Source organism: Branchiostoma floridae, chromosome 6 (genome assembly GCF_000003815.2).
Source record: "Branchiostoma floridae strain S238N-H82 chromosome 6, Bfl_VNyyK, whole genome shotgun sequence".
NCBI lineage: Eukaryota > Metazoa > Chordata > Leptocardii > Amphioxiformes > Branchiostomatidae > Branchiostoma > Branchiostoma floridae.
This window is the reverse complement of record NC_049984.1, coordinates 8,419,442-8,443,837: the sequence shown is the minus strand read 5'-3', so window position 1 is coordinate 8,443,837 and position 24,396 is coordinate 8,419,442. Positions and strand designations below refer to the sequence as shown.

General features: G+C 40.7%; 3 protein-coding genes across 5 annotated transcripts in view; 2 read left to right on the top strand and 1 right to left on the bottom strand.

The window, feature by feature from the left end:
• Positions 1–7,622, bottom strand: part of LOC118417593 (carboxylesterase 5A-like) — a 45,702-nt gene extending 38,080 nt beyond the window's left edge. Inside the window, exons 1-6 of the mRNA XM_035823189.1 lie at positions 7,574–7,622; positions 6,820–7,181; positions 6,247–6,426; positions 5,719–5,826; positions 5,022–5,306; positions 4,516–4,683 (exon numbers count right to left, since the gene is read on the bottom strand). Of these exons, the coding sequence (XP_035679082.1) occupies positions 4,516–4,683; positions 5,022–5,306; positions 5,719–5,826; positions 6,247–6,426; positions 6,820–7,181; positions 7,574–7,622 (1,152 nt within the window). The remainder of the gene's footprint in view (positions 1–4,515; positions 4,684–5,021; positions 5,307–5,718; positions 5,827–6,246; positions 6,427–6,819; positions 7,182–7,573) is intronic.
• Positions 7,623–11,518: 3,896 nt separating this feature from the next.
• Positions 11,519–22,200, top strand: LOC118417578 (tyrosine aminotransferase-like). Of its 3 annotated transcripts, XR_004831373.1 has the most exons (13): positions 11,519–11,742; positions 12,006–12,110; positions 12,589–12,656; positions 13,336–13,494; positions 13,959–14,097; positions 14,508–14,560; positions 15,112–15,194; positions 16,071–16,140; positions 16,738–16,866; positions 18,359–18,461; positions 18,826–18,909; positions 19,433–19,531; positions 20,093–22,200. XR_004831373.1 is itself a non-coding variant. In XM_035823171.1 (12 exons), exons 1-12 carry the CDS (start codon positions 11,556–11,558, stop codon positions 20,225–20,227), a joined length of 1,311 nt encoding a protein of 436 aa, XP_035679064.1. In that variant the 5' UTR covers positions 11,519–11,555; the 3' UTR covers positions 20,228–22,200. The 3 variants fall into 3 exon arrangements, 1 of the variants encoding a protein (XP_035679064.1); XR_004831372.1 differs by having other exon boundaries at positions 18,359–18,909; XM_035823171.1 differs by lacking the exon at positions 18,359–18,461.
• A 354-nt stretch (positions 22,201–22,554) lies between these two features.
• LOC118417590 (histamine N-methyltransferase-like) lies at positions 22,555–24,382 on the top strand. Its single transcript, XM_035823186.1, has 3 exons — positions 22,555–23,009; positions 23,755–23,956; positions 24,276–24,382. The coding sequence occupies exons 1-3, from the start codon at positions 22,980–22,982 to the stop codon at positions 24,380–24,382; spliced, it is 339 nt and encodes a 112-aa protein (XP_035679079.1). The 5' UTR covers positions 22,555–22,979.
• Positions 24,383–24,396: the final 14 nt, after the last annotated feature.

Here is a 24,396-nt window from a genome sequence, read left to right as displayed (position 1 = left end):
CTACGAAAAACCACGCGATGTGTGTGCATGTTATATGCGTGTGTACATGGATGTACACGCATGTGCCTGTTTGCGTGTGTGTGTGTGTGTGTGTGTGTGTTCCTACACATGCCAGGTGGGTGGGTTGGTGGGTTTGTCATTATGTCAGTATGCAAATATTGCACCACTCCATAGTTGTAAATTAAATACACATCGCCAGCCTTGAAGTGTTTGTATTGTGTACATGTAACTATTGCACAAGTCCACAGTTGCAAATGAAATAAACATTGTTTGTCCAGTCTGACTCTCAGTGTTTGTTGTATTGTCATGCGCCATGCATGTGTGCATGAGTACATGTATATATATTTGTGACTGCACATATGCATGTGTGTTTGTGTGCACGGGCGTATGTGTGTTTGTGTTATGGGCGTAAATGTATGTGTCTACTATGTATGTGTGTAGCCGTAGTTTTTGTGCATGTGCATATGTGTGTGGGTCACAGAGTGTGTGTGTGTGCGCATGCATATATGCATGTGTACATGGATGTACACGCATGTGTGTGCGTGTGTGTTCCTACACATGCCAGGTGGGTGTGTGGGTGTTTGTCATTATGTCAGTATGTAAATATTGCACCAGTCCATAGTTGTAAATTAAATACACATCGCCAGTCTTGAAGTGTTTGTATTGTGTACATGTAAGTATGGCACCTGTCCATAGTTGCAAATGAAATAAACATTGTTTGTTCAGTCTTGAAGTATGCTTATTGTATGTCTTTGTACCTGTCCAAATGCAAATAATGAGACAAGCTTAGGTGTGCTGCATCTTTTTTACCGATTCACAGTTTTCTTTAGACAAGCTCAGGTGTGCTGCATCTTTTGTACTGAATTTGCAATTCTCTCTAGACAAGCTCAGGTGTGCTGCATCTTTTGTACTGAATTTGCAATTCTCTCTAGACAAGCTCAGGTGTGCTGCATCTTTTGTACTGATTCACAGTTTTCTTTAGACAAGCTGAGGTGTGCTGCATCTTTTTACTGATTCACAGCTTTCTTTGGACAAGCTCAGGTGTGCTGCATCTTTTGTACTGAATTCGCAATTCTCTCTAGACAAGCTGAGGTGTGCTGCATCTTTTTACTGATTCACAGCTTTCTTTAGACAAGCTCAGGTGTGCTGCATCTATTGTACTGAATTCGCAATTCTCTCTAGACAAGCTGAGGTGTGCTGCATCTTTTGTACTGAATTCGCAATTCTCTCTAGACAAGCTGAGGTGTGCTGCATCTTTTTACTGATTCACAGCTTTCTTTAGACAAGCTCAGGTGTGCTGCATCTTTTTAGTGATTCGCAGTTTTCTCTAGACAAGCTCAGGTGTGCTGCATCTTTTTAGTGATTCGCAGTTTTCTCTAGACAAGCTGAGGTGTGCTGCATCTTTTTACTGATTCACAGCTTTCTTTAGACAAGCTCAGGTGTGCTGCATCTTTTTAGTGATTCGCAGTTTTCTTTAGACAAGCTGAGGTGTGCTGCATCTTTTTACTGATTCACAGCTTTCTCTAGACAAGCTGAGGTGTGCTGCATCTTTTTACTGATTCACAGCTTTAGACAAGCTCAGGTGTGCTGCATCTTTTTAGTGATTCGCAGTTTTCTTTAGACAAGCTGAGGTGTGCTGCATCTTTTTACTGATTCACAGTTTTCTTTAGACAAGCTGAGGTGTGCTGCATCTTTTTACTGATTCACAGCTTTCTTTAGACAAGCTGAGGTGTGCTGCATCTTTTTACTGATTCGCAGTTTTCTTTAGACAAGCTCAGGTGTGCTGCACCTTTTTACTGATTCGCAGTTTTCTTTAGACAAGCTCAGGTGTGCTGCATCTTTTGTACTGAATTCGCAATTCTCTCTAGACAAGCTGAGGTGTGCTGCATCTTTTTACTGATTCACAGTTTTCTTTAGACAAGCTCAGGTGTGCTGCATCTTTTGTACTGAATTCGCAATTCTCTCTAGACAAGCTCAGGTGTGCTGCATCTTTTGTACTGAATTCGCAATTCTCTCTAGACAAGCTCAGGTGTGCTGCATCTTTTGTACTGATTCACAGTTTTCTCTAGACAAGCTCAGGTGTGCTGCATCTTTTGCACTGAATTCGCAATTCTCTCTAGACAAGCTTAGGTGTGCTGCATCTTTTTTACTGATTCACAGTTTTCTTTAGACAAGCTGAGGTGTGCTGCATCTTTTTACTGATTCACAGCTTTCTTTAGACAAGCTGAGGTGTGCTGCATCTTTTTACTGATGCACATGCACCCAGTATTTCGAGCCCTGTGTACTGATGCAGTCCATACTGATATGCTTTGTGTAAATAGTGTAAATAAGAGTACAACTTCAGACAGTTCCTGAGTTACTGTAAAGTACTGTAAGTTAAATTACTCTTGTAGTAGTTTTATTTGTGGTAGGACTGATAAGGAGATTTTCATTGTGTCTCAAATTCATGGTTGAAACAATTCTGCAGTACAATAAATATGCATTTGAATGCTCCTTTTCAGTGTCATAATTTGCTGAGATTGAGAATAGTCAGTGCGGAAATAAAAAATCACTGCTTAAGATAAAAGATGTACAGTAATTTGCCTGGTGTTACACAATTGGTAAGTAGGCTAGGGATTCTGATTATAGATTTATATTCAAGTAGTTCTTTTATAAGCCATGAGTGTTTTCCTGAATAGGTATAATGTAATGTATGTTCTGCAATTTCAGGACGAAAGCTGAGACACCTGCTAGAAGTAAAGAATTGAGCCTGAGCGGGAACCAACTTGAGCGGGAACGTTACACTCAGTTCATAACATATCGAGACCTCCAGGGGATGACTGTCTATCAAATCCAGCCTGGGGATGATGCCTGCTGTCCCATAGTTTCACTTTTAGCATAGCATGAAATTAAAGCTTCAAGTCATGATGTAATAGACAGGAAAATAACAGACTGTTCTGTATTTGGTCAGTCAGGTAACACCAACAAAGTGTTTTATGAGCGGAGTACAGCAGAGCACTCTGGTGGGGCAGGCATAGAGTGAAGTAAAGCAATTTGGTTAGGAGCTGCTCATTTTTGATTTACTTATAAGAAGGCAAACCCAATAACTCAGGATCTAGAGTTAGCTTTTGGACTAGAGTAGACACTTGTGATATTTTTTTTACATTGTTTGAATTTCTCATGTTACCTGCAATTAGTCCATGGGCAAGAATTTACAGTAAACTCATTACTTTGGCATGATAAGAAGATAAAATAACTGGTTTTACAAAATATGCTGAAGATAAATGCAAATTGCAGAACACAGATGTACAAGGAATAAGATCAATATTGGTCATATAAAAGGATATGTTAAGTATTTTAATAAAGAATCACATCCTCTACCACAACCCCATCTCCTTCCTTTATTTATTGCTTGACCTTTTTTCTTGAAATAGCAGTCAAGTTATGTCTACAGTCAAAGTTATGTTGGAAGAATACATTTGATACATAGGTGTGGTGCCTGATAGAGGTACATTAATGTGCATTGGAAATAAGATCTTACACAGCTTTGAAACAGTTTTTTTTTCAACATTAATGCATGTCGTATATTGGAACAAAGGTTGAAGGATGGCCTTACACTTGTACTATGTAACAAACCAAGGTTAAAAATTAGGTGATATCACGGTTACTTTAGAAAGTAATACATAAGTAAATTCAATTTTCTAATGTATACAGTATACTTCCGGTGCCTTTAGTCAAACACAAGGATCGTGAAAAGTATTTCAATAAAATTCTTTGGTGATCGCTGTATTTGTCGGCATTATTCTCGTGTTTGGTAACATGAGAATTTGCCTAACTAGTCTACCATTTGTTTGTTTCCGCGGCCAATACACATCCCTGTTTACAAGGTGTTGTGAAAGGTGTTAATTGATTTCATAACCAGGTGTGAATGGTGTCCCGCAGCTCCGATCGGGATTTAACTTGGCGTAAGACTCGGTCGTGGTTTAACGCCCGATCGTGGTTTAACGACCGATCGTGGTTTAATACCCGGTCGTGGTGTAAGACTCGGTCGTGGTGTAAGACTCGGTCGTGCGTTAACGCTCGGCAGCCGTGACAGGCCCGATCGTGTTACGATCGGGCGTGCGTTAACGCTCGCCGTGTTTTAAGGATCGTTCTTGTGAGTGCCGCGGTGGTACGGACACGAGCGTTAAAAACGCAGCGATCTCAATGCGGTAAAGCACCGATGTTGCCGGGACGAAAATTTTCCGCCGATAACTTGGCTGGCTATCGGACGCGGAAAAAAAATTCTTAGGCCGTAAACTTGACTTTAGCCCAAAAAAGCCGGTTTGTGGATTAAACTGTGCATGCATGCAGCGAGATTCATTGTTGGTTACATGTCAGAGGTGAAGGCCTCTGACTTGTAAATAGTTTTTGCCTACATCATGATTCATACATATCGAGATATGTTTTATTTATATATCTAGGGGGTCGTCACCATTCACACATTACCCACAGTGCTGCGCATCTTAAAAGCGATTATGAGGACGCCTTGGTCACCTGAGTTGCGACTGACAGCACACGTTTCACAATGGCTGCACAGACGTCTTGTGACATGCCGTTACCAAACGGAGGAAGTATGAGAGACGGCAGCAGATAACCGAACTCGTGGTCGTTGACGCCGAGCAGGTACGGGACTTTGCTAAACTCTCCCTTCTGCAGCGCGACCTGAAAACAAGACACACAAGAATCTATCATTGCCATGGCAACTGTAGCCCCAGGTGACTACAGGTGAACACAAGAAGGATCAAGCCTGGAAAATAATTGACTAAATATTCCTGTGAATAAAAACAAACGCTACACATGCCTGGACAGTCAAATATCTGTTAAGTCCCAGAATTTTTGCACACATTACAATACTGACCTTAGTGACCTATTAGAATCGCTCCCTGGTAATTTCGACAAAAACGTCAAATCTACAACGCACAGCCTAGGCCCTGATCACATTCACAGTGCGATCATAGTCATGCATGTGTAGTACAGTTGTCTTCAGCTTTATAACTCACCATTGGCGGGTCCAGAAGAAAATACCCATCAACAACAGGATTGAAAGCTGCAGCACCAAAGGCACCCATTTTCCGTGCGACTTGCGTCGCAGAGTCCACGATGTCCTGGAATGGCTTCTGCCTCAAACAGGACATCATGGCCGCGACCTCCTGAGCTCCACAGCCCACCTCCTCCGCCTGGACCGTGGCTGCAGCGAGAGGGTTGGGGGTTGTTGGTGTCGTCAGAGCCGTCCCACTCTGGGATATCGCACGGTGAAAAAGCCCGTTGGCCAATGGAGAAAGGACCTGTGTTGTGATAAAAAAAGAATCTGACGTATTCTAGCAGTTTTCCTAAGCTCAGACACAACTTGTCACTGGTTAAAGAAATATATCATAGAGGCCATCTACATTAGGGCTCATCAACCATCCTTCAACCGAGACGGGGGCCGATCCCATCTGTCGGACATCTTTGAACGCCACACTTCCTCTCAGGTCGAATGACACAGGCTATTTTAATTTGAGAGGGGTCGGAAGACTGATCAAAAGCTTGTTGGTAAGCGCTTTACACTGTGTTCCGAAATAACGTGAAGAATCTTTACTATGTCAATCACCGTCACAGATGAACTTAATTTCATTCGAATGCCAGCATGCGTTAATACCCTGTTCTTTCTAATGTGAATTATCTTAATTTCATAGGCTAATTTTATGAGGGGTTTACCAAGTAAGATACGCTTAGGCCTCCAGCAGATTCCCCGAATATCGTGACGCGGTCTGGATCGCCACCAAAATTCTTGATATTCGACTTGATCCATCGCAAAGCCTCGACCTGTACAAAGACAACAAGGAAGCAAAAACTATTTTGAAAATTTTCAGTCCAGGCCTTCTCGTGCACTATGATAGTTGATGAACACAAGTCCCAAGCCAAGCCGGGTGTCACAAATTGAGGTCAGGGTCCTGAGGTCTGGCATACTTGCTGTCTATGGACTATAACGTTACCACACCACTAACATGAGGAGCTGTTGCATTGGTCTGTGATTTTTCAGTATCTGAAAATACTGCCGGGGTGGGGGGTTCAAAATCGTTAGGTTAACTACCCACAGGCCAAAAGCCATACAAATCCATAGAAAAGATCTCGAGTAATAGGTGCGAACACAAACTCAACCAGAAACAGTACACCTCCTCCCCAGAGATTATCACTGCATCTACCCCAATCATCGTACTTCACAGCTTGGAATCACGTCCTGACCTGGTCCAGAAACCCGTAGTTCCCTGGTGCGTTGTCGTCCCCTGTGCTGAGGAAACCAAACGCCCCGAGCCTGTAGTTGACGGTGACAACAATCACGTCTTGATGAGCCACAAGTGCTGTAAAATTGTACAGCGCGCCTGTGCCGGACACCAAGGAACCGCCATGGATCCAGACCATCACCTGAAAGGTTACGTAACAAAGGGTCGTTTGGGTAAGCCTGTTCATGACTTCAACCATACATGTATTGTTCTGTTGTGTACTTTTCATGACGGAACACCGTTTAAAAGTTTGAAGTTAAACCGATAAAATGTTAGCCCAGAATGACAGATAACATGGAAATGGTAATATTTCGGGCTCAACTGCGCACGCGCAAGTAAAATGTGAACGACCCTGAGACGTAAACAAACAAAAAAATCTGGACATTGTTACGCAAACCAACATGCGGATGCTATTCATATTTAGACATGTATAAAGTATGATCCACACCAAAACTGTTAGCAAGTCAGGGGCCTTCAAGTTTAAAATGCGCATGCGCATTGGATCCGTGAAGAGCCTTATTACTGAAGTCCTTACCGGCAGGGCAGCACTACTGTCAAGAGAAGTTGTCATGATGTTCAATACGAGACAGTCTTCGCTGACGATTTCGTGTGGGAGTGCAAACGGTAGGAAGTCGTATATTCTGCGCACGCGTGCCAGTTCTTGGGGACAACTGGGACCGAATTCAGTGGCGTCCTTTAACCCTTCCCATGGGACCACGGGCTCAGGCGGGCGGAACCGTAGGTCGCCGACAGGGGGCGCTGCAAACGGAATGCCCAGGAACGTGAAGACAGGTTTGTTTGATATGGGCGGAGCTGACCTCACAGTGCCTCGCACCTGTCCACTGAGGGTCGAGACGGCGGGTGTGGGTTCGCTGGCGTCACCTTCTTGTGCTGTAGCTGGTCGATAAATATTTTGAATTGTAAGGCATTGCAAAATAGCAGTAACTTTTGGTTTAACAATAACAGATCAACGTAAACAGCGTCAAGGTCAACGTAAACAGCAGCTAACCTACATGTACGGACTCGGTCACATGCCCTGAAGACTGGGCAAACAAATACTTAAGTATGTTTTTTCGGACCAAGTAAAGTTTTAAACAAGCGAAAGCTTACAATATTTCACCGTGCTGTCATCCATTGCTTTGATTCACCAGGCCAAACAAATTACCACAAACTAACAAACAAAAGCTACATCGTGACGTTACTAATTAAACCTACCAACCAACCTCTAAAAGGTCAAAAGTTCAACTCTGGCTGACTTGACTCTTGTTCAGAAAGAAAACAAGCCTCACCTGCACACACAATCAGAAACAACGCAACAGGGGCCAAAAGTCGGTACATCTTTGCTGCACAGTCGCTGAAGTTCTTGTAGCTAGTGCTAAATGCAAATGGACACCAAGGGCATACTTTAACTTTGTATAGTGTATCACAGAGTGTTGTCTACTGCAATCCACACAAAATCGTGGCAGAAATGTATTTTCGCTCTTGCGAAGGCAAAGATAAAGGTTAAAAGGTAAAGGTATCGGTAGTTCCACAGCCGCAATGGCAGTGGCTTGCACGTCCACTGTGCCAATCACGGTGTTGGAAGGTGGAGCTCAGCCCTCTTGTTCAATCGCCTTTTACCGATCTTGATCTTGTACCCACTAACCTAGCCACTGGCCCATTCGACTTAACAAATACTCACCAAAAGATTCAGGTGTCCACGCTGAGAAGCCGCCCCGATTCAAGACAAGAACAACTTACTCACCCCTTGATATTCGTTACTGACCTTTGTCCTGGTTAGTAACATAGAACTGTCAATATCCGAGAGAACTTTGAACTTTATTCTTGAAATCCAAGCAGTGCAGTTATGGTGCGGAGAAACGCATGTGAACATAACACAAATCACGTTCAACGCAATTTCTGCTTGAAAAGAAAAGGTTTAGTACTTGAGCGTTTTGGCATTGCAGATACACCGGCAAATAAATCTATTTTGAAATCTTATTTCCATCAGGGATCTGTCGTCCCCCGTCTCCGGAGCATTTCACTGACGAAAGACATTAACCAAATGAATTTAGCCTTTACGACTGATCTATAAAAGAGGTTTCTCATTGTTTATGCAAATAAGGTCGTCATTTGCATAAACTAACGTTATATCAGTTGATGATCTTCTGTACCGAACCAACACCAGATGCTCAAAGTATGAAAGCACGTACGTCGCAAGTATGAAATTTCTATAATTTAGCACTATTTCATGATGGTATTTTCTACTTGATCGCTTTGCATGATTGATATCTATCAATGATCCTCGCTTTCCTACTTGACATACGTCACGTTTAAATGCACAAACAAACACATACGAACACACGCACGCCGCCACACAGACACAAACATACACACACGCGCACTGCACTGTGAACACACACAAAACACACACAACGAAACGGCAATGAAAACATACGGGTTACCAGTAAATGAACTGGTGTAGTTTAATACAGCTATCCTCCCAAAATTCACGCGAGTTGTCCCTGATAAGTACTAGTACAAATCAGAGTGTCTCCTGCCCTTTAATGGCTGAGGTACTGTAAATCCTTTTACTTTCGAGGTGGTTTTATTTCTGGTTAAGAGGGTAACAAAGGTGTCTTAAATTCACGGTTGAAACAATCCTGTGGTATATCATAACAATATACACTTGAAACACACCCTCGCGGTATCATGAATTCGCGGCAGAGTGGTCCGTGCGAAAGATAACACCCGAAAGATTGAATTCCCGACCGTCTGGCCGCGTCCAAAGATTAAGAAGAGACTCTCGTGTTGTTAGGACGTGGCGGTACTGAAGGCCTTCTTCCGTTCCTGTAAGTTTTTGTCCCGAATTCTGCTGGTTTGATTGGTAGTTTGAACATCTATAAACGTTTATGCTGACGTGTCAGCGTTATATGATTAGGGATATCGTCGATAGTTGACATTTGCAGGAAAATCCTCAGATATGTAAATAAAAGGTGATGCATGTAACTATGTGCTCAGTGCCTATCGTGAGATAATTATCATATCTGACGTTACGACGCCAACATTTTTTCTTTCTTTTTTTAATCTTCTTGTTTTATCATGCATTTTGATTTGTTTCCATCATTTATTTGGCAATTCGTCCCGACAGATCAGTGGTCGATTTGGAACAGTAGGAATAGTTATTTATTTATTTGTTGAGCCGTTTACAAACAGCCAGGGCTGCCCAACTGCTAGCCATGGAGTTGTTATGATGCTCAATACGCACCTACGCCAGGACAAATTATGACGTGTCGTCCAGCTACCATGCCCAGCCATGGCCCAGCCATGTTGTTTCAATTTTCAAGTCTAGAAATCGGGGTACTGTATAATCGTTTTCATACCAGGTAGACTGTTGGAGAAGAGGGCGGCAAGGATTGTGAAATCCGACTATTATGACTAGCCATGATAGATATGACGCAACAATAAACAGTAACACGTGCCAGGATAAAGAAAGCAGAAAAATGGGACTTGATTTTACCGTTCAATTTCAATACTCTACACCAACTATAAAACTTCTCAAGTAGGTTGAATAAATTACGCCTAGGAGTCTTATTATTGAACTGACGCTAGCTAAGTACACTGAAAATAATTTATACCAATAATGCTACCTGCATTAGCTTTATTTATCAGGCCACAAACTGTGACGTCACGAAGGCGTTTACCTGACAAGCAACACCATGGAGTTCACCATGGCAACACTAGTTGCAATTTGTGACGTCATGAGATAATTTGTAATTGATGAAATAGAAATACTGACACCTGAACGAACAAAACACTTTTCCCATTCGAATTTCAGATTCAGGACATTCCTAAAGCACTTTTATGGTTCAAGTTAAATTTGAATCCAAAACTTAGCCCCGAACATTATTTCAGACATTTTGTCAGGATTAATTATGATCATCAGATCTTTTATGAACTTATGACCTAGTTTTGACCAATCAGGAGACAATTTGCTGTTCCCGCCCATATGTTGACCAATCAGAGGCGGTGATGACATGTCACATGTCAAGCACGCAGTATAGTATCACTGTCAGCAAGAGCACAGCTAGGCAAGGTACGTGTGTCGCAGTTTTTGTCGATCTTCTGCACTTTATCCTCCATTTTCGATATAATTTCTGCTTTAGAATCAGGCACAAGGATACGGCGGTGTCGTTTGTTAGTGTATCGTGCGATAGTACCTCCCTTAAGTGGAGAACTTGTCCTTAAATGTCACAACAAAGCGGTCGTGCGCGGTTGAGTAGCTAACCTTGCATATCGAAATCGCCACCATTTTCACCATAACTTGCCGTCTCAAACAGCCAAACTAGGGATCATAGACGATGTTAATGTCGTAGATGTAGACGTGATTCAAGTTCCTCGAGAATAGCCAGACGACTTTCAAGATTTCAGTGTCTGGAACCCTACGTAACGACCTTGCCAACACATCTGCGTACGATCTCAGACTCAGAGCCCGCCATAAATTTTTCTCGGCCCGCCGGCCATGTTGGCCCTTATGGTTTGTGGCCGTAGACTCACTCCAGCTTCTGTAACCTGTACTCACTTTCTTAGGATCAAGAGTTTACAGATGTATATGTTTTTAGTTACGTAAGTCGCATCCGGCTTCTGTTTTAATGTTTGTACCTGGAGATAGAGGTCAAAGGTTATACATTTGTAATCTCCAAACAGACGTTGGGTGACAAAATCGTTAGGTTTTTCTAGTTCCCCGTTCCTGTCAAACACTTAAGTGAAGAAAAATGATTTGAATACCAGAATAGCTCATTGGAATTGAACACTCGGTCGGGCTGCCACAGGTAGCGGTTACCTCGGGTGATATGGAATACATTACAGGAGTACACCATGTTGCATTCTCTACTTTTGTCACACCTGCACTGTGATAACTGTTCGATAGGCTTGGTCCGAACAACCTCCTTGGTCCGAGTCAGCTATTATTTCATGGTATCCTACAGGCTTCTGCTTGTATCCCACAAGCTTCTGTTTGAATAAACTTCACATGCGTACACGCTAAACATTTGAATATCAGATTTGTATGTTGGAATTGGTGTTACAATTTTTTTGGTCTGGCACATTTTGTATGAAATGTTTGTTTTCTCAAGTGGGTATGACATGCTGTGTTTTCTACATTGCTCTTGCTACCCCGGGTGTAGAATTCTTGGGGCATGGGTATGACCATGACAAGTGACATTTTGTATGACTAATTTCTTTTCTTTTTTTAGTCTTCAGAAAAAAACTACGACATTGGCCTTGGTGACTATGGCCAGCAGCAGCTATGTGAATGGAAACAGAAACTGTCATGGCGACAATCCGCAAGTCAAGCGTGCCAAGTGGGTCGTTCCCTCGTCCCAAATGGCGAAGAACACCCACAATCCCATCCGACAGATCGTGGACAACATGAAGATAGAACCCAACCCTGAGAAGAAAATGATCGCACTGTCTATTGGTATAGTTTTCTAGTTTTCTAATTCTATCCATACTGGAATTACCTGTATATACTCATGACATTGTTCAGGTAAAGGCTGTGTTTTTTTTTAATCCAAGGTGCATAGAATGATGTAAAATGGAGATTTCAGCTTTAGTTACAAGTGTTAGGTGACTGATTAGCCAGGCTATTTAAAACTAGTGAGATGCAAACATGGCTTTGATAACTCTCTAACAATAAGAAGATATTTTGACTGTTGACTGAATGTTTTGATTTAATTCCAGGCGACCCAACTGTCTTTGGGAACTTGGAGCCTCCGCATGAGGTAGAGGACGCTGTCATTGACTGCATCCACTCGAAGAAGTCTAATGGCTATGCTCCGTCCATTGGTGAGTTCCGAAAATAATTTCATCAGGTTGGTAGATCATAGGACATTGGAGTTTTCTTTTACCCAACTAATCAGAAGGTGAGAATAACTGATTGTGTAAAAGAAAACTCCTGTGTCCATTGGTGAGTTATAAAAACGTTATCTTGGTAGAAAGTACATCACAACTGACACTTGAAACTAGATTTAAGTGATGCCGTTGTATTCTCACAAGGTTTACAGTGTAAGATATAGGACTGCAATTGTTTCTTCATTCCCTTTTCCCCTAAGGTAATGTTTTTGGTGCCATTTGTGGTTCTATGTACTGTATTTGTTTGAGGACAGCATCATTTGGAAGCTGTAGATGGATCTTTAGGACATTTGAGGGGTGGGTAGGCATGGGGAAAATGAAGTGGTCAAGTGCAATGTTGGACATCCTAGCAGGTTTCTACAGTACTGCAGCTGAACTTCTTGTATAACATCTTTTGCATGTTTCTCCTCAGGGTATGAAACTGCCAGAGCAGCCATCGCAAAATATTACACCCGTCCAGGAGCACCACTGGAAGCTAAAGTGAGTAATCTTGTTTCTTGTAGCATTGTTGTAGAAGACATGCTTTAGTCTTGTGGACAGTTTCCTGTTTGAAGGTTCTCTGTCTGGTGCTTGACTCACATCCTCAGGAAGTTATTGAGCCAATTGGTTCCATTGCATTATAGTTACATATAGCAGCTGTAGGGTTAATCTCAGATATGATTTTTATGTATGGCAGACGTAGTTATGTTTCCAGTTACGGTCCTGAAAAAGTTAGGGGGAGGTAAGGGTTCATTTTTATTATTTTGAATTTTGGCCAAAGTGATCCATGTAAGACTGACATAGTTCAGATAGTATTTTCAACATATTTTGATGATAAACATTGTATACTATAAGCACAATTTTGTATTAAAACAGACATATGGAAAATATAGGTTGGGGAAGAATTCTACAATGTTTTCATCACTCAGATGTCAGCTCAAAAATATTCCTTGCCAGTGTTTAACCCCCTGATCAAGGCTAGTGTTTTATATTTGCATTATTCTTGGTGTTCTCTTCATCGCATATTCACAATACCACAAATATGCATTTCCAAAGTGGCACTAGTGTACTTGAATTCCTATCCCCTTCTACAGCATAAAGATAACTGTATAAACAATATCTTGTGTGACTCTCCTGTGGAGGTTTCTTTACTTAACCGTTCTGTTTGTGTTGTTGACAGGATGTGATATTTGGCAGTGGGTGTTCTGGTGCCTTGGACCTTTGCATCTCTGTCCTGGCTAACCCAGGGCAGAACATCCTGGTCCCCAGGCCTGGCTTCTCTCTCTACAAGACACTGGCAGAGTCCATCGGGGTAGAGATAAGACATTACAATTTACTGGTAAGTACAGTAGGTGTAGTAGATGCAACACATTGACTAAGGCCACACCAATTGGTATTTTTTTTCAGAAAAGATATGGAGTGACTGGGCAAAAAAAGGAAATTCTCTGGCAAACAAGAAACTCATCACAGTACTGCCATTGTACAGTAGATGTACTGGTTTCTCGAAAATTATCAAAAGTAAAGTGTTTTTATTTATGTTTCTGTATCTGTATAGCTGGTATAACCGCCCTTCAGCATAACACAACAGTTTTGCAGGCATGCAGCGCAGCAGCAGCTGGTTATATTACACTGAACATTATGTATTTATGTCATTGTTGGTATGTCACCAATTATTATACTGATCCATCCACAGCCTCTCGAGTTATGCTATTTACCAGCACACACAAACAGCAAAAAAGAAATAAACTTCATGATAAAGTTAACTATGAGACATAGGAGTCATGTGTAATTATTTCCTCCCAGCCGGAGCGTTGCTGGGAGATTGATTTGGACCACCTGCAGTCGCTGGTTAACGAGAACACTGCAGCCATCGTGGTGAACAATCCTTCCAACCCCTGTGGATCCGTCTTTACCAAAGAACACATACAGGACATTCTTCAAGGTCTGTTGCTCTCTTAACAATGTATGCTGAAAGATTTCTCAATTATCCATAAAGTAATTAAAACAGTGATCACCAGAAAGTGATCCATGATATGAAATGAAACTCACTAAAGAGAACCATTCACAGTGTAAGTTGGGTTTTTTTTAGGATGCAAAAGATTTTCTCCTGCCGTAAAGGAAACAATTTTACCACGATTTTACTGTAAATGGGGAAGAGTTTGCAGGGACTTAATTTTGCAGTAGGAGAAAATCTTTTGCAGTTGACAGTGAACGAGTCAGCACAAACTGTAAATATAAGCATGACAAACATTATGCCTTTTAGTTTTACATCTGTTGCCATTGCTTTATGATGCATGTAGTAATAATACTTGCTTCTCTGTGTATCTTAGGTAACTATTTACTTCCTTACAGTTGCTGAGAGGCTCAGATTGCCCATTGTGGCAGATGAGATCTATGCAGATATGGTAAGATTTGTCTCATACCTGTCTGAAAAACATACTAAATTGTGGTGTATCATGATGTACAGTGTATGTATTATTTGTATGCCTGTTTTATTTTGGATGGTGTTTGTCCGGTACAAGGCTGCAAAGGAAGATATTTCAACTATTCTATGATTCATTTGATTTCAACTTCTGTCAATACTTTGAATACTGTAAATTGATTGTTGCAGATCCTCTGTATGTTGATTACTCTGTAAAAATGAAGGTATTGATTTTGTATTCTATTTTTGTGTTTCTTTGTGTGTGTTCATGTATAGTTGTTTGAATATTGTAGAGTGACAGAATGTGAGGTGTAAGATGGTATAACATTAAACTAGCAGGGTTGTAAAGATGCTTTGGCTGGAGTCCAAAGCATTGTTCCCCTAAGATGGTTCCAAAGTTGCATTTGCAGGAAAATGCAAATAGACAGAATTAGTGGGAAACTCAAAATAATTGATAAAACCAATAAATTCACAAAGCTCCTAATATCTCATGGAGTGTTGAGATCTTTTTTGTTTGATTTCTTGTCCATCCAGGTGTTTTCTGGACACAGCTTTCACTTCATGGCCTCCCTCACCACTGAGGTGCCGATCCTGTCATGTGGAGGACTGGCCAAAAGGTAGGTTCACATTTACATCTTTCATTGATGCCATTGTTTTTTTAATCAAATTAGGTAGCTCAATTGATGACTGTTGACTGTTTTTCTTGCACATGTTAGGAAAGTATTTTGGAAAAGAACTTTTGCCGAATTGATACTATGTACAGGGCTTGAAATTCATTTTTGGGATTAGGTGCACTGGTGCACCCAGCTTAAAAAATTGGGTGCACCAAAACATTTTTGGGTGCACCACTTAACTTTAAGTAGAATGTCAAAAAAAAAACCTAATAACAAAACTTAGTTACAAGCTATCAAATTCTGAAACAAGTAACATGACAGACATTTTTATTATCTTTCTAACACTTAAATGTCAAGAATATGATGTGTACTAGTATACTTGATATCTTTCCATACATAAACCTAAGAAAATATTTGGGTGCACCCTGTGCACTCACTGAAAAAAATTGGGTGCACAGTTCCAATTTTGCGTGCACCTGGGTGCACATGCACCCAGTATTTCGAGCCATGATGTAGCATTCCCGGTAAAAAAGTACTTCAGAAGTTGTGACAACTGACCAAATATCTTGCTAATAAATTCGGTACAATCTTTGGACTTTCAGTTTTTGCTGACTCTCTCAAGGGAGCGAGCATTAAAGTGTAACATTGTGTGCAGTTTGCAAGAATTTCAGGAATTGCACAGGCAATTTTCTGCATTGTCTAGGCATATATATATAGTTCCTGTTTTGAAGAAAATCCCTAAAGATACTGTCCTAGAAAGAGGGACAGTTGCATTCCAGAGGTTGCTGGATATAGTTGTATTGTATGTAGGCTGAGTTTACCATTCAGGCCATGATAACTCTTTTTCTGGCATGTTTTGTTGATTTTGTCCGTGTGCAGATATATCGTCCCAGGCTGGCGTGTAGGCTGGGTGCTTATCCACGACCGACACGGGGCCTTTGAAGCAGAGGTAAAGAAATACAGTCTGATGTTCATATGATTTATTGTTGTAAGCAACACAAGATAGATCGCTCCCCCTGTCAACTTCAGGTAAAACTGCAGATTACGCTTGTAAATTTTACTGCAATTAGGGGCAAATAGAACTGTGCTACTTTGGTATATGTTTGTGCTGTTAAGTGTTAAAAACATACATTCATGTATATTATACATCTGCTGTGCACTAGTCTATAGCACTTCGAAAATGCTGCGTTTGGGTTACTTTACATATGGCTTGCTACGGCGGAGTGGCGCGTTGGTACACCCGATCCCTCGATCTCGGAATTAAGCAACGCGTGGTCTGGATAGTGCTTGGATGGGGGACCAACCAAGGACGTCCGGATTGCTGTAGCCTCACGAAGTTTTCCACGAAATCATCATCCGGGAGGGACGTAAAACGGGGGTCCCGTGCTCGAGGAGGTGCCTCGACCACGTTAAACAGCCTCATTACTCATACTTTGGGTACCTACTGGCTGGCAAAATACACCAGATGATTATAACAAAAGGTTGTCGAGACCGAAGCTCTTCTCTGCTGTTAGTGACACACTTTCTGTTTTCCACTTTATATCAGGTCCGTAACGGCTTGCTGAGACTGTCCCAAAGGATCCTGGGTCCCAACACGCTGATCCAAGCCGCCGTGCCACGGATTCTGGAGAACACACCCCAGTCTTTCTACCAGGAGACCATGGCTCTTGTACAGGTCAGGAGAATTAAGGCTTTCTTATCCTCAAAAGGGATTTCTGATGTAGCTGTAGTTAATGCTTTGTTTAACTTTTAGTCAGACAATTTGGAAAACAAAGCCAAAGTCAGGGTTGCCAAGCAGTACTGTAAAAGCTGTCAAGAGCTATCAGGAGCTTGTGGAAGACAAGTGAGGAAAGAAACATAATGCAGTGATCTGCTGTACTGGTGCAAATTTGACAGTGTTGCTTTGTCTTGTGAAGAGTCCAAACATATGCTCCTATCTAGACTGTAAAAAGTATTTTAGGCCACACTTGATTACATTGATCACTTGATTATATGGATGACATCCATGTGCACATAAGTTTTCATTTGTTTAAAAAGAAAATGTTTGCCACCATACTGTAAATTGTACAAAGAAGCTGCAAATGTAGGCCATGAATTGAAAAAAAATTAAAGATAGATGCTTAAGTTGTAAAATGCCTTGTTTATATCATAATTTTTGTTATGCTAATAACGGTACAACAAAGCTGAAAAATGTATTTTGACTTGAAGCCCAGAGCAAAGTCTTTCAAAGTCATCAAAGAAGATGTTAAAGAACAAAAAAATAGAATTGTTTGGTACACCATATACTGTGTGTTAAATCTTCCTGACTGCTTAGATTTCTGCATGCTAGCATTAGTCATCCATATAATCATATCATCATGGCCTTAGTGAGTGTGGAATGGTTAGATTGCAGTGCAGTACAGGTTAATGTAAGCTCTCCTGTGACAAGCCTGGGAGATGCATCAGTTTCCAAGGTTTCAAAATCAAATGCATGGCATGTCATCTATTTACTATACTATGGTATATAACCTCCATGAACATTAACCTGTCAAGATATATATATCTGCCACTTTGGAAAACAGTGTGTTTGAGAGATTTTTATTGTAGCACCCCTAGGTATGGACAGTTTCTGAATACAGGAGTGCATTACCCTGGGGGATGTTACATTGAAGATCTCTTTAGATGCCTTGTTTCAGGGTGGCAGATATATGTGACCTGGCGGAATTATGTTAGCAAACGTTAATCACTTGTAACATTTTCACATCTTCATAAATTGGTGTTGCCTTTTAGGGAAACCCGTAAAATATCTATGCCCATCCCTGTCTGGCCCTGAAACATTAAACTTTATTCTAAAAGCAATGCTTATTTACTACTGCAGACTTGTTGCATGGGGTTTGTTGCAAATGGTAATGTTGTACTTCCCAATCAGTTGCAATGGTTTGAGAAAAAGATTTGTGTATTCACGTATGCATTATAGCAAATGTCTGTTTGAAAATACATGTAATAATGATTGCATATGATTTCAGCGGTAATTATCTATGTACATAATAGAGCTTGGCAACCCTGATTTGTCAAAACAGAACCTTTAACAGGAATGACTGATACTAACATTTTCTCCTTAACTTCACCTATTGCATTGTGGTGGTTGCATTCTGTATGTTCCCTACACCTATATCTTCTCTGCCCAGAGACGCTCCAACAAGCACCCTTCTCTCTCGGCAAACCGCCGCGCTGGCAGTGGCCTCGGCGCGTCGTCAGCGGACTGTGGATAGTGGTGGTTGGCTAGTCACCGTAATACGAATTTGTTAATTGTGTTGTCGCCCTCCTTGTTCTCTCCCTCCCGAACTGTTCAAACGCTGATAGTACTTAAGCACAGTGAGAATATGTTGTGTCTTAATCTATAGACCATTTTCTTGTCTAAGGGTTGTACTCAAGCTATTTATTAGGCGCAAACTGCATACTGTTAATATACGATCAACAAGCTTTTAGAGTACCACACTATGTGGAGTTAGTACCCGAAGAAATTGCAAGCACACAAAATTTCATGTTCAACCAATTCTTTTTCTTCTATTACATGAAAAACATGTTTATACATATTGATAAATATGATCCGTTAGTCACAACTATCCCTCTTCTCTGTTGTTTGTGTTGACAGAGGAACGCAGAGCTCTTCTTCAACGGAGTGTCCAAGATCCCAGGGCTAAGTCCCATCATGCCTTGTGGTGCTATGTACATGATGGTAGGTCAAAGTTCAACTCAGTCACTCAGTTTCTCACCAGTACTATGGTTAAGGTAGCAGAACACAGTTTTCGGCTTTTGGGGATTTCTATAGTTAAGGACCACAAACAAGGTGACTCATTGACGCAGATACAATTATAGTAGAGTACAGCATGACAAACTAATATGTGGAAGTCAAGGGATCTACGAAGTAACTGAAAACGCAAAAACATTATCTTTTTTTAAAAATTTTGACGCTCCCTTTTAAATAGGGCCATGTGCAAGTGCACCTGACTCACCAAGGCAGTCAGCTGTAAAGGTCACGCACATTGTTACACCAAATGGGCAAACATCATGTTCTGCTGTCTTTCACATTAGTGTTTACAGACGCTTCCAAATTTCGGCCACACTACTTTTTTACCCTACGTCATTGACTCTGGGGGTAACATACAAATACTGTGTTCTGCAACCTTCAAACCTTTCTTGTTTAGCTTTTAGAAACTGTAGAGACTTTCTGTTAAAACTTCTTCTATCCAATTTTACAGGTGGGGATTGACATAGACAAGTTCCCAGCGTTCAGCAGTGATGTGGAGTTCACCCAGCATCTGGTCTCGGAGCAGTCTGTCTTCTGTCTTCCTGCCTCGGTAACTTCCCAGTTATTATAAGTTTAGGAAGCTAAAGAGGGTAGTGTCTTTCTTGACAAATCATTTGACTGTATGGTTCAAGTATGACTCTAGTTGGGTTTTTTTTCTACTTTTATATTAAGAGCTATGTTTCCATAAAAGTTTAGTGAACCAGTTGATTAAGAGCTATGTTTCCATAAAAGTTTAGTGAACCAGTTGAGCCAATTAAAAGAAAGTTGTGATGTTTTGAAAGAGACAATTTAACACTACAGGAAGCCCTTTAATGAATCCAACTGCTCATGCGCAGGCCAAAGGTGAAGTCCTCCAGACATAAAATATGTCTTTACATTGTTATGCAAACAGCTGATTGCATAATATATATGTTAACTTAGTATGCATAGACATGTATAAAGCATGATTGAGACAAGAACTATTTTCAAGTCAGCTGCACATGTGCCGTTGAATCCCTAAAATGTCTTATGTAGTGCACATATACTACAACAGTGCTTTATACTTATTTTGGACTAGAATAAAGAGAGACTGATGCAGTAACATTAACTAATCTTCTTCCTGCCCCAACAGTGTTTCCAGTACCCCAACTTCTTCCGTGTAGTCCTGACATTACCGCCAGAGATGGTCAGCGAAGCTTGCGAGCGAATTCAGGAATTCTGCGCCCAACACTACATGGCTGAAAGTACTGCCAATGGGGCGTTCTGAACACAAATGAAATGTTATACTTTTGTGTGAAGGATTCATTTTGAGTTCCTATTACAGCAAAATAGGCAAAACTGCCAATACTCATATTGAAAGGCTTGTTTCTTTGAGTTGCAGTGACAAGTTGAATTTTGTGTTCTGCTGTGTGATTTAATGAGTAATCAGCTACATTGCTGCTTTCCATGGATAATGTACAAAATGCGCATTTTTAATGTGAATAGAGAAATGATAAACACTTAAATCCTTGTATTTATCGAAATCATGTACGTGTATCCTACTATTAGTTTTATCGTGCCATCATGTTTATTGGAGAGCTATCTGGAAATTTTCCACAAAAACAAAGTAAAGTAATATGCTCTGCTGCTGATGTGGTATATATTATATTTTTCAATATATTATTATGCAGAAGATACTCATGTGATAGTCAATGACTGTGACATAAATAAAAGTCAAATTGCCTTGCCCAAAGAACCCTTCTCACAAGTTATTTTAAATCAAATTTTCATCTCAATTATATCATCATGAAATATTCTCTTTGATTTATTACAAAATCTATTGTCTTTCAGATTTTGTCTAGGCTGTTCCATCTTGAAATTTTAAAAGGGGGTTACAGTCAGGAACATCTTGAACTCTCGTTGAATTTTTTTTCTTTTGAAATATTTTTGCAGCCGAGACAGCAAAAAGACTGTCATATTTTATGATTCTGCATTATGTTCTGCATGATCAATATGTGTGGTTAATACTATTTTTAAGTACATTGAGCAAATATGCTCGATAATTTTTGAGGTAAAGGTAAAGAGTCTTGTCTATAATCGTGTACATGTACAGTTAACATGTACAGTAATATAGATATATATGTGTTCCTAGTGTAAATACCATACACTAAAATAATCATATATGTTAACAAAGGTGTGTCAGTACATGTACTGTAAATAATTAGTCCACATGTGAATAACATGGAAGATGTCTAGCAGTCTGCCACTGACCAAAATAGAGTTGCCAGTCGTTATTGACTCATTCGTCAAAGTATGATGCGTGTCCTGCAACTGTCTGTGATACTAGTACTTGCATAGACTTAAAACTCCTACTTTAAACAGACTCCATACTGTTTGGTTAACAGAGCATTGCACTAGATACTTTCACAAAGGAGTTTTAAGAAATACCTCATTGCTTATGCTTAAGTCCCAGCAACATCCCAGCATGCAAGACTAAGGTGAAAGGTTGATGGTGACTGCCATTTTGACCTTGGTCCGAATACAATAACCGTCGTGTGGTAAATGCATTACCAATAGGACTGATAAATGATTAGCCCTTAGACTAATGTCTTTTCTGTAGTCCTGTTTTGGAACTCACAAAACTATGCACATTCAGAAATTTGAATGGCATTTTGGAGTGGTATCGTCACTTATGTGAGAGCTAACGTTACATGCAAGTCAAAGCGCTCCTGGCCAATAGTAATTTTTATGATAAAAAGCAAGCTTTGAGAAATAAACACAGTAATATGTTACATACATGTATTTGTAGTGTGTTCTGGTGGCCAAATACAATGTATGATCCAACTGTTTTTGATATGTGATATAATGTATAGTGCATGTAGAGATAGAAGTAATGTTTTTGTTGCAATGTTTCCTTTTAGATGATTGTGCCTCTAATTCTACTAACATTTCAAGGTTTTGCATACTGGTAGTTTTTAATTATTTCTGACTAATTATATTTCTGTCCATCCTTGTTGTTGCTTTTGGTTTTAATGTGATGTATGAGAAACAATTGTATTCAATGGCACTCTGTTGTTTGGTGCAAAACTACTAGTAGTATGTTTAGGAAATTGGATTTTTGCTCAACCGACCATGTAACAACCTTTATGGGACTAATGGCCAGTAACTTATAGGACACATTCTCACATGGTCATTATAAAAGATAACCTATGTGCACTGTAAAGGGATACAGCTGGAATAAATTACAGTGTGATGTTGGAATCGTTCGTAGTTATTTTATGCCTCATTCAGAGTTGATATTTGATCATTTTCATAATACAATAGACCATTGCATAACTGCGCTGGAGAACCTGGAAACTTTTTTTGTTCTTTGGCCGTTTTTTTGTTCTTTGGTCATCGTGCATTTGCTAGACAATGTTTTTTCTTGTAACGTTATATGTGTTATTTTTCGTGCATAATCACTGCTTTTTTGTAGCATTTTATTCCGTTTGTAGTTTGCTGTTGCCTCTAGCCGTTCTTATAATTCCGAAAAAAAAGATGACCAAGAGGCCATTGGTTAAATGCATTAGATAAGGTTACTTAACTAAAGCATTATATTTGCATAACGTGAGCTTTGGTAGACGCATGGTCCATTTGCAAATTCAATATTCTTCCTGTATATAGCAGAAAACGGCACAACGTCATACCAAGGAGGTTAAAAAGAGGGAACCTTTTTGGTCATACTTCAAAGATATCATACGTACTAGAAAGAAAGAGTCCGACAAAAATGTCCCAAGATGCTGTCCAACCTGTCCGAGTCCTTAGCAACGGCTTCACACAACTTGGCGACCGTGAAGAAATCACGATGTGATTGAAGCTCAAACAACAGAAGCAAACATGCTACTTGGTTGGTGATCGGTCCAAAGGTCGATCGACGAGACAGCTAGACTTCCACCGAAACACTACTGCGCAGTTTGGTGCCCCAATTTAGGCCCCAAGCAAGACCTACCGTGCCAGCATACACAACCCAAAACTTCCGTCAACAAGTTATTCACATAAACATGGAGGAAGGGGAAATAGAGGAGCAACAGGTTGGTGATTTTTGTGTGACATTGTTGATATTGTCGGTAAGATTTCTGTTGCATAGTGAAGCAGGTTTAGTCGGTACAAGGGCGTGAATGTCCTTCCTCATTTGGTCCCTCGCAAATGAGGAATATTCGGAGGGACATCCTCGTAGTATTTAGTAGTGAAAACTCAGCAATAATCCACTGTTTACCTGTGCTGGCTGGTCGTGTTCTATAGCCTATCATAAAATGCATTTATAGCAATAAATAGAATGAAATGTAAACACTGCTTGCTTGCTGACGATAACTGCAAGTACCAGAGTGCCACTTCTCATGACAGGCCATTTACAATCAATATAATCATGTCGCTACATTGTAGCACGTACCGATTAGTTTATGTCGGCGCCACAGCTGTTGTAATTTCATGCGTCTATTTTCAAGACTAAATACTAGGGTCAATTGTCCCTTAGAATGATATAATTTGACGACAGTAAGATTTTTATGAAGGCTTCTATGCGGCCTGATTTCATCAATTTCCCCCTGTTTTGGTCCTTTGAATTCCAACAAGGCCTGAGTGGAAAGCTGGGCGTCTTGGTGACTTAACAGTGTAAAACTATACTGAAATGCATCATGACACCAACGACACGGAGGTTAAAAAGCGATTTTACTTCTGTATTAGATTTTTATTTTATTTTAAACTTGATGATACTGCTTTTTTCAACAACATATTGTAATGACCTTTCCACACTCTTCGCCTTCCTAACACAAACAGGAGGTGACCCAGCCGAGGGTAGGAAGCCTACACTCCGACGCTGAGCGGTACCTGGAGGCGTACCAGGTGTTCCTGGAGAAGTGTGAGAGTGAGGAGGAGACCACCAAACGATGGCTGCAGGAGGAGGGGCCGGGCCTGGTGGCCAGGTGTAAAATTCCCGCCAAAACTTCCTTCAACGTTCTGGGGATGGGCAGTGGAGCAGGTAGGGGGAATATCAGTTCGATGATAAGGCTATTTTGAACAGTATTTGGACAAAATGTATGACTTTGTCTATAATTTTCAAATACGTCGTTGGGTTGTGGCATTCCGTACGTCGTTTACTTTAGGCTGCGTATTTCCAACTACATAGTCTGCAGCTCTCATGTTTGTTTGTTCTTTTCAAATCAATTTGACAACAGGATGAAGATATGGCTCTCTTGTAAAAAGGGCTTTCCGATGGTTTTGTACTGACGTATTGTAAGTCATCTTCATGCGCACCATCTGTTATCTCTAACGATGCCTGTTTGCCTGTTGTATTCCAGGCCACTTTGACGCCATCATTCTTCACGCGGTACTAGAGAAGTACGGTCAAGTGTTCTGTCGAGTCGTGGAGCCCAGGGAGGAAGACATCGACCAGTTAAAGAAATAATGCGGAGTTGATAC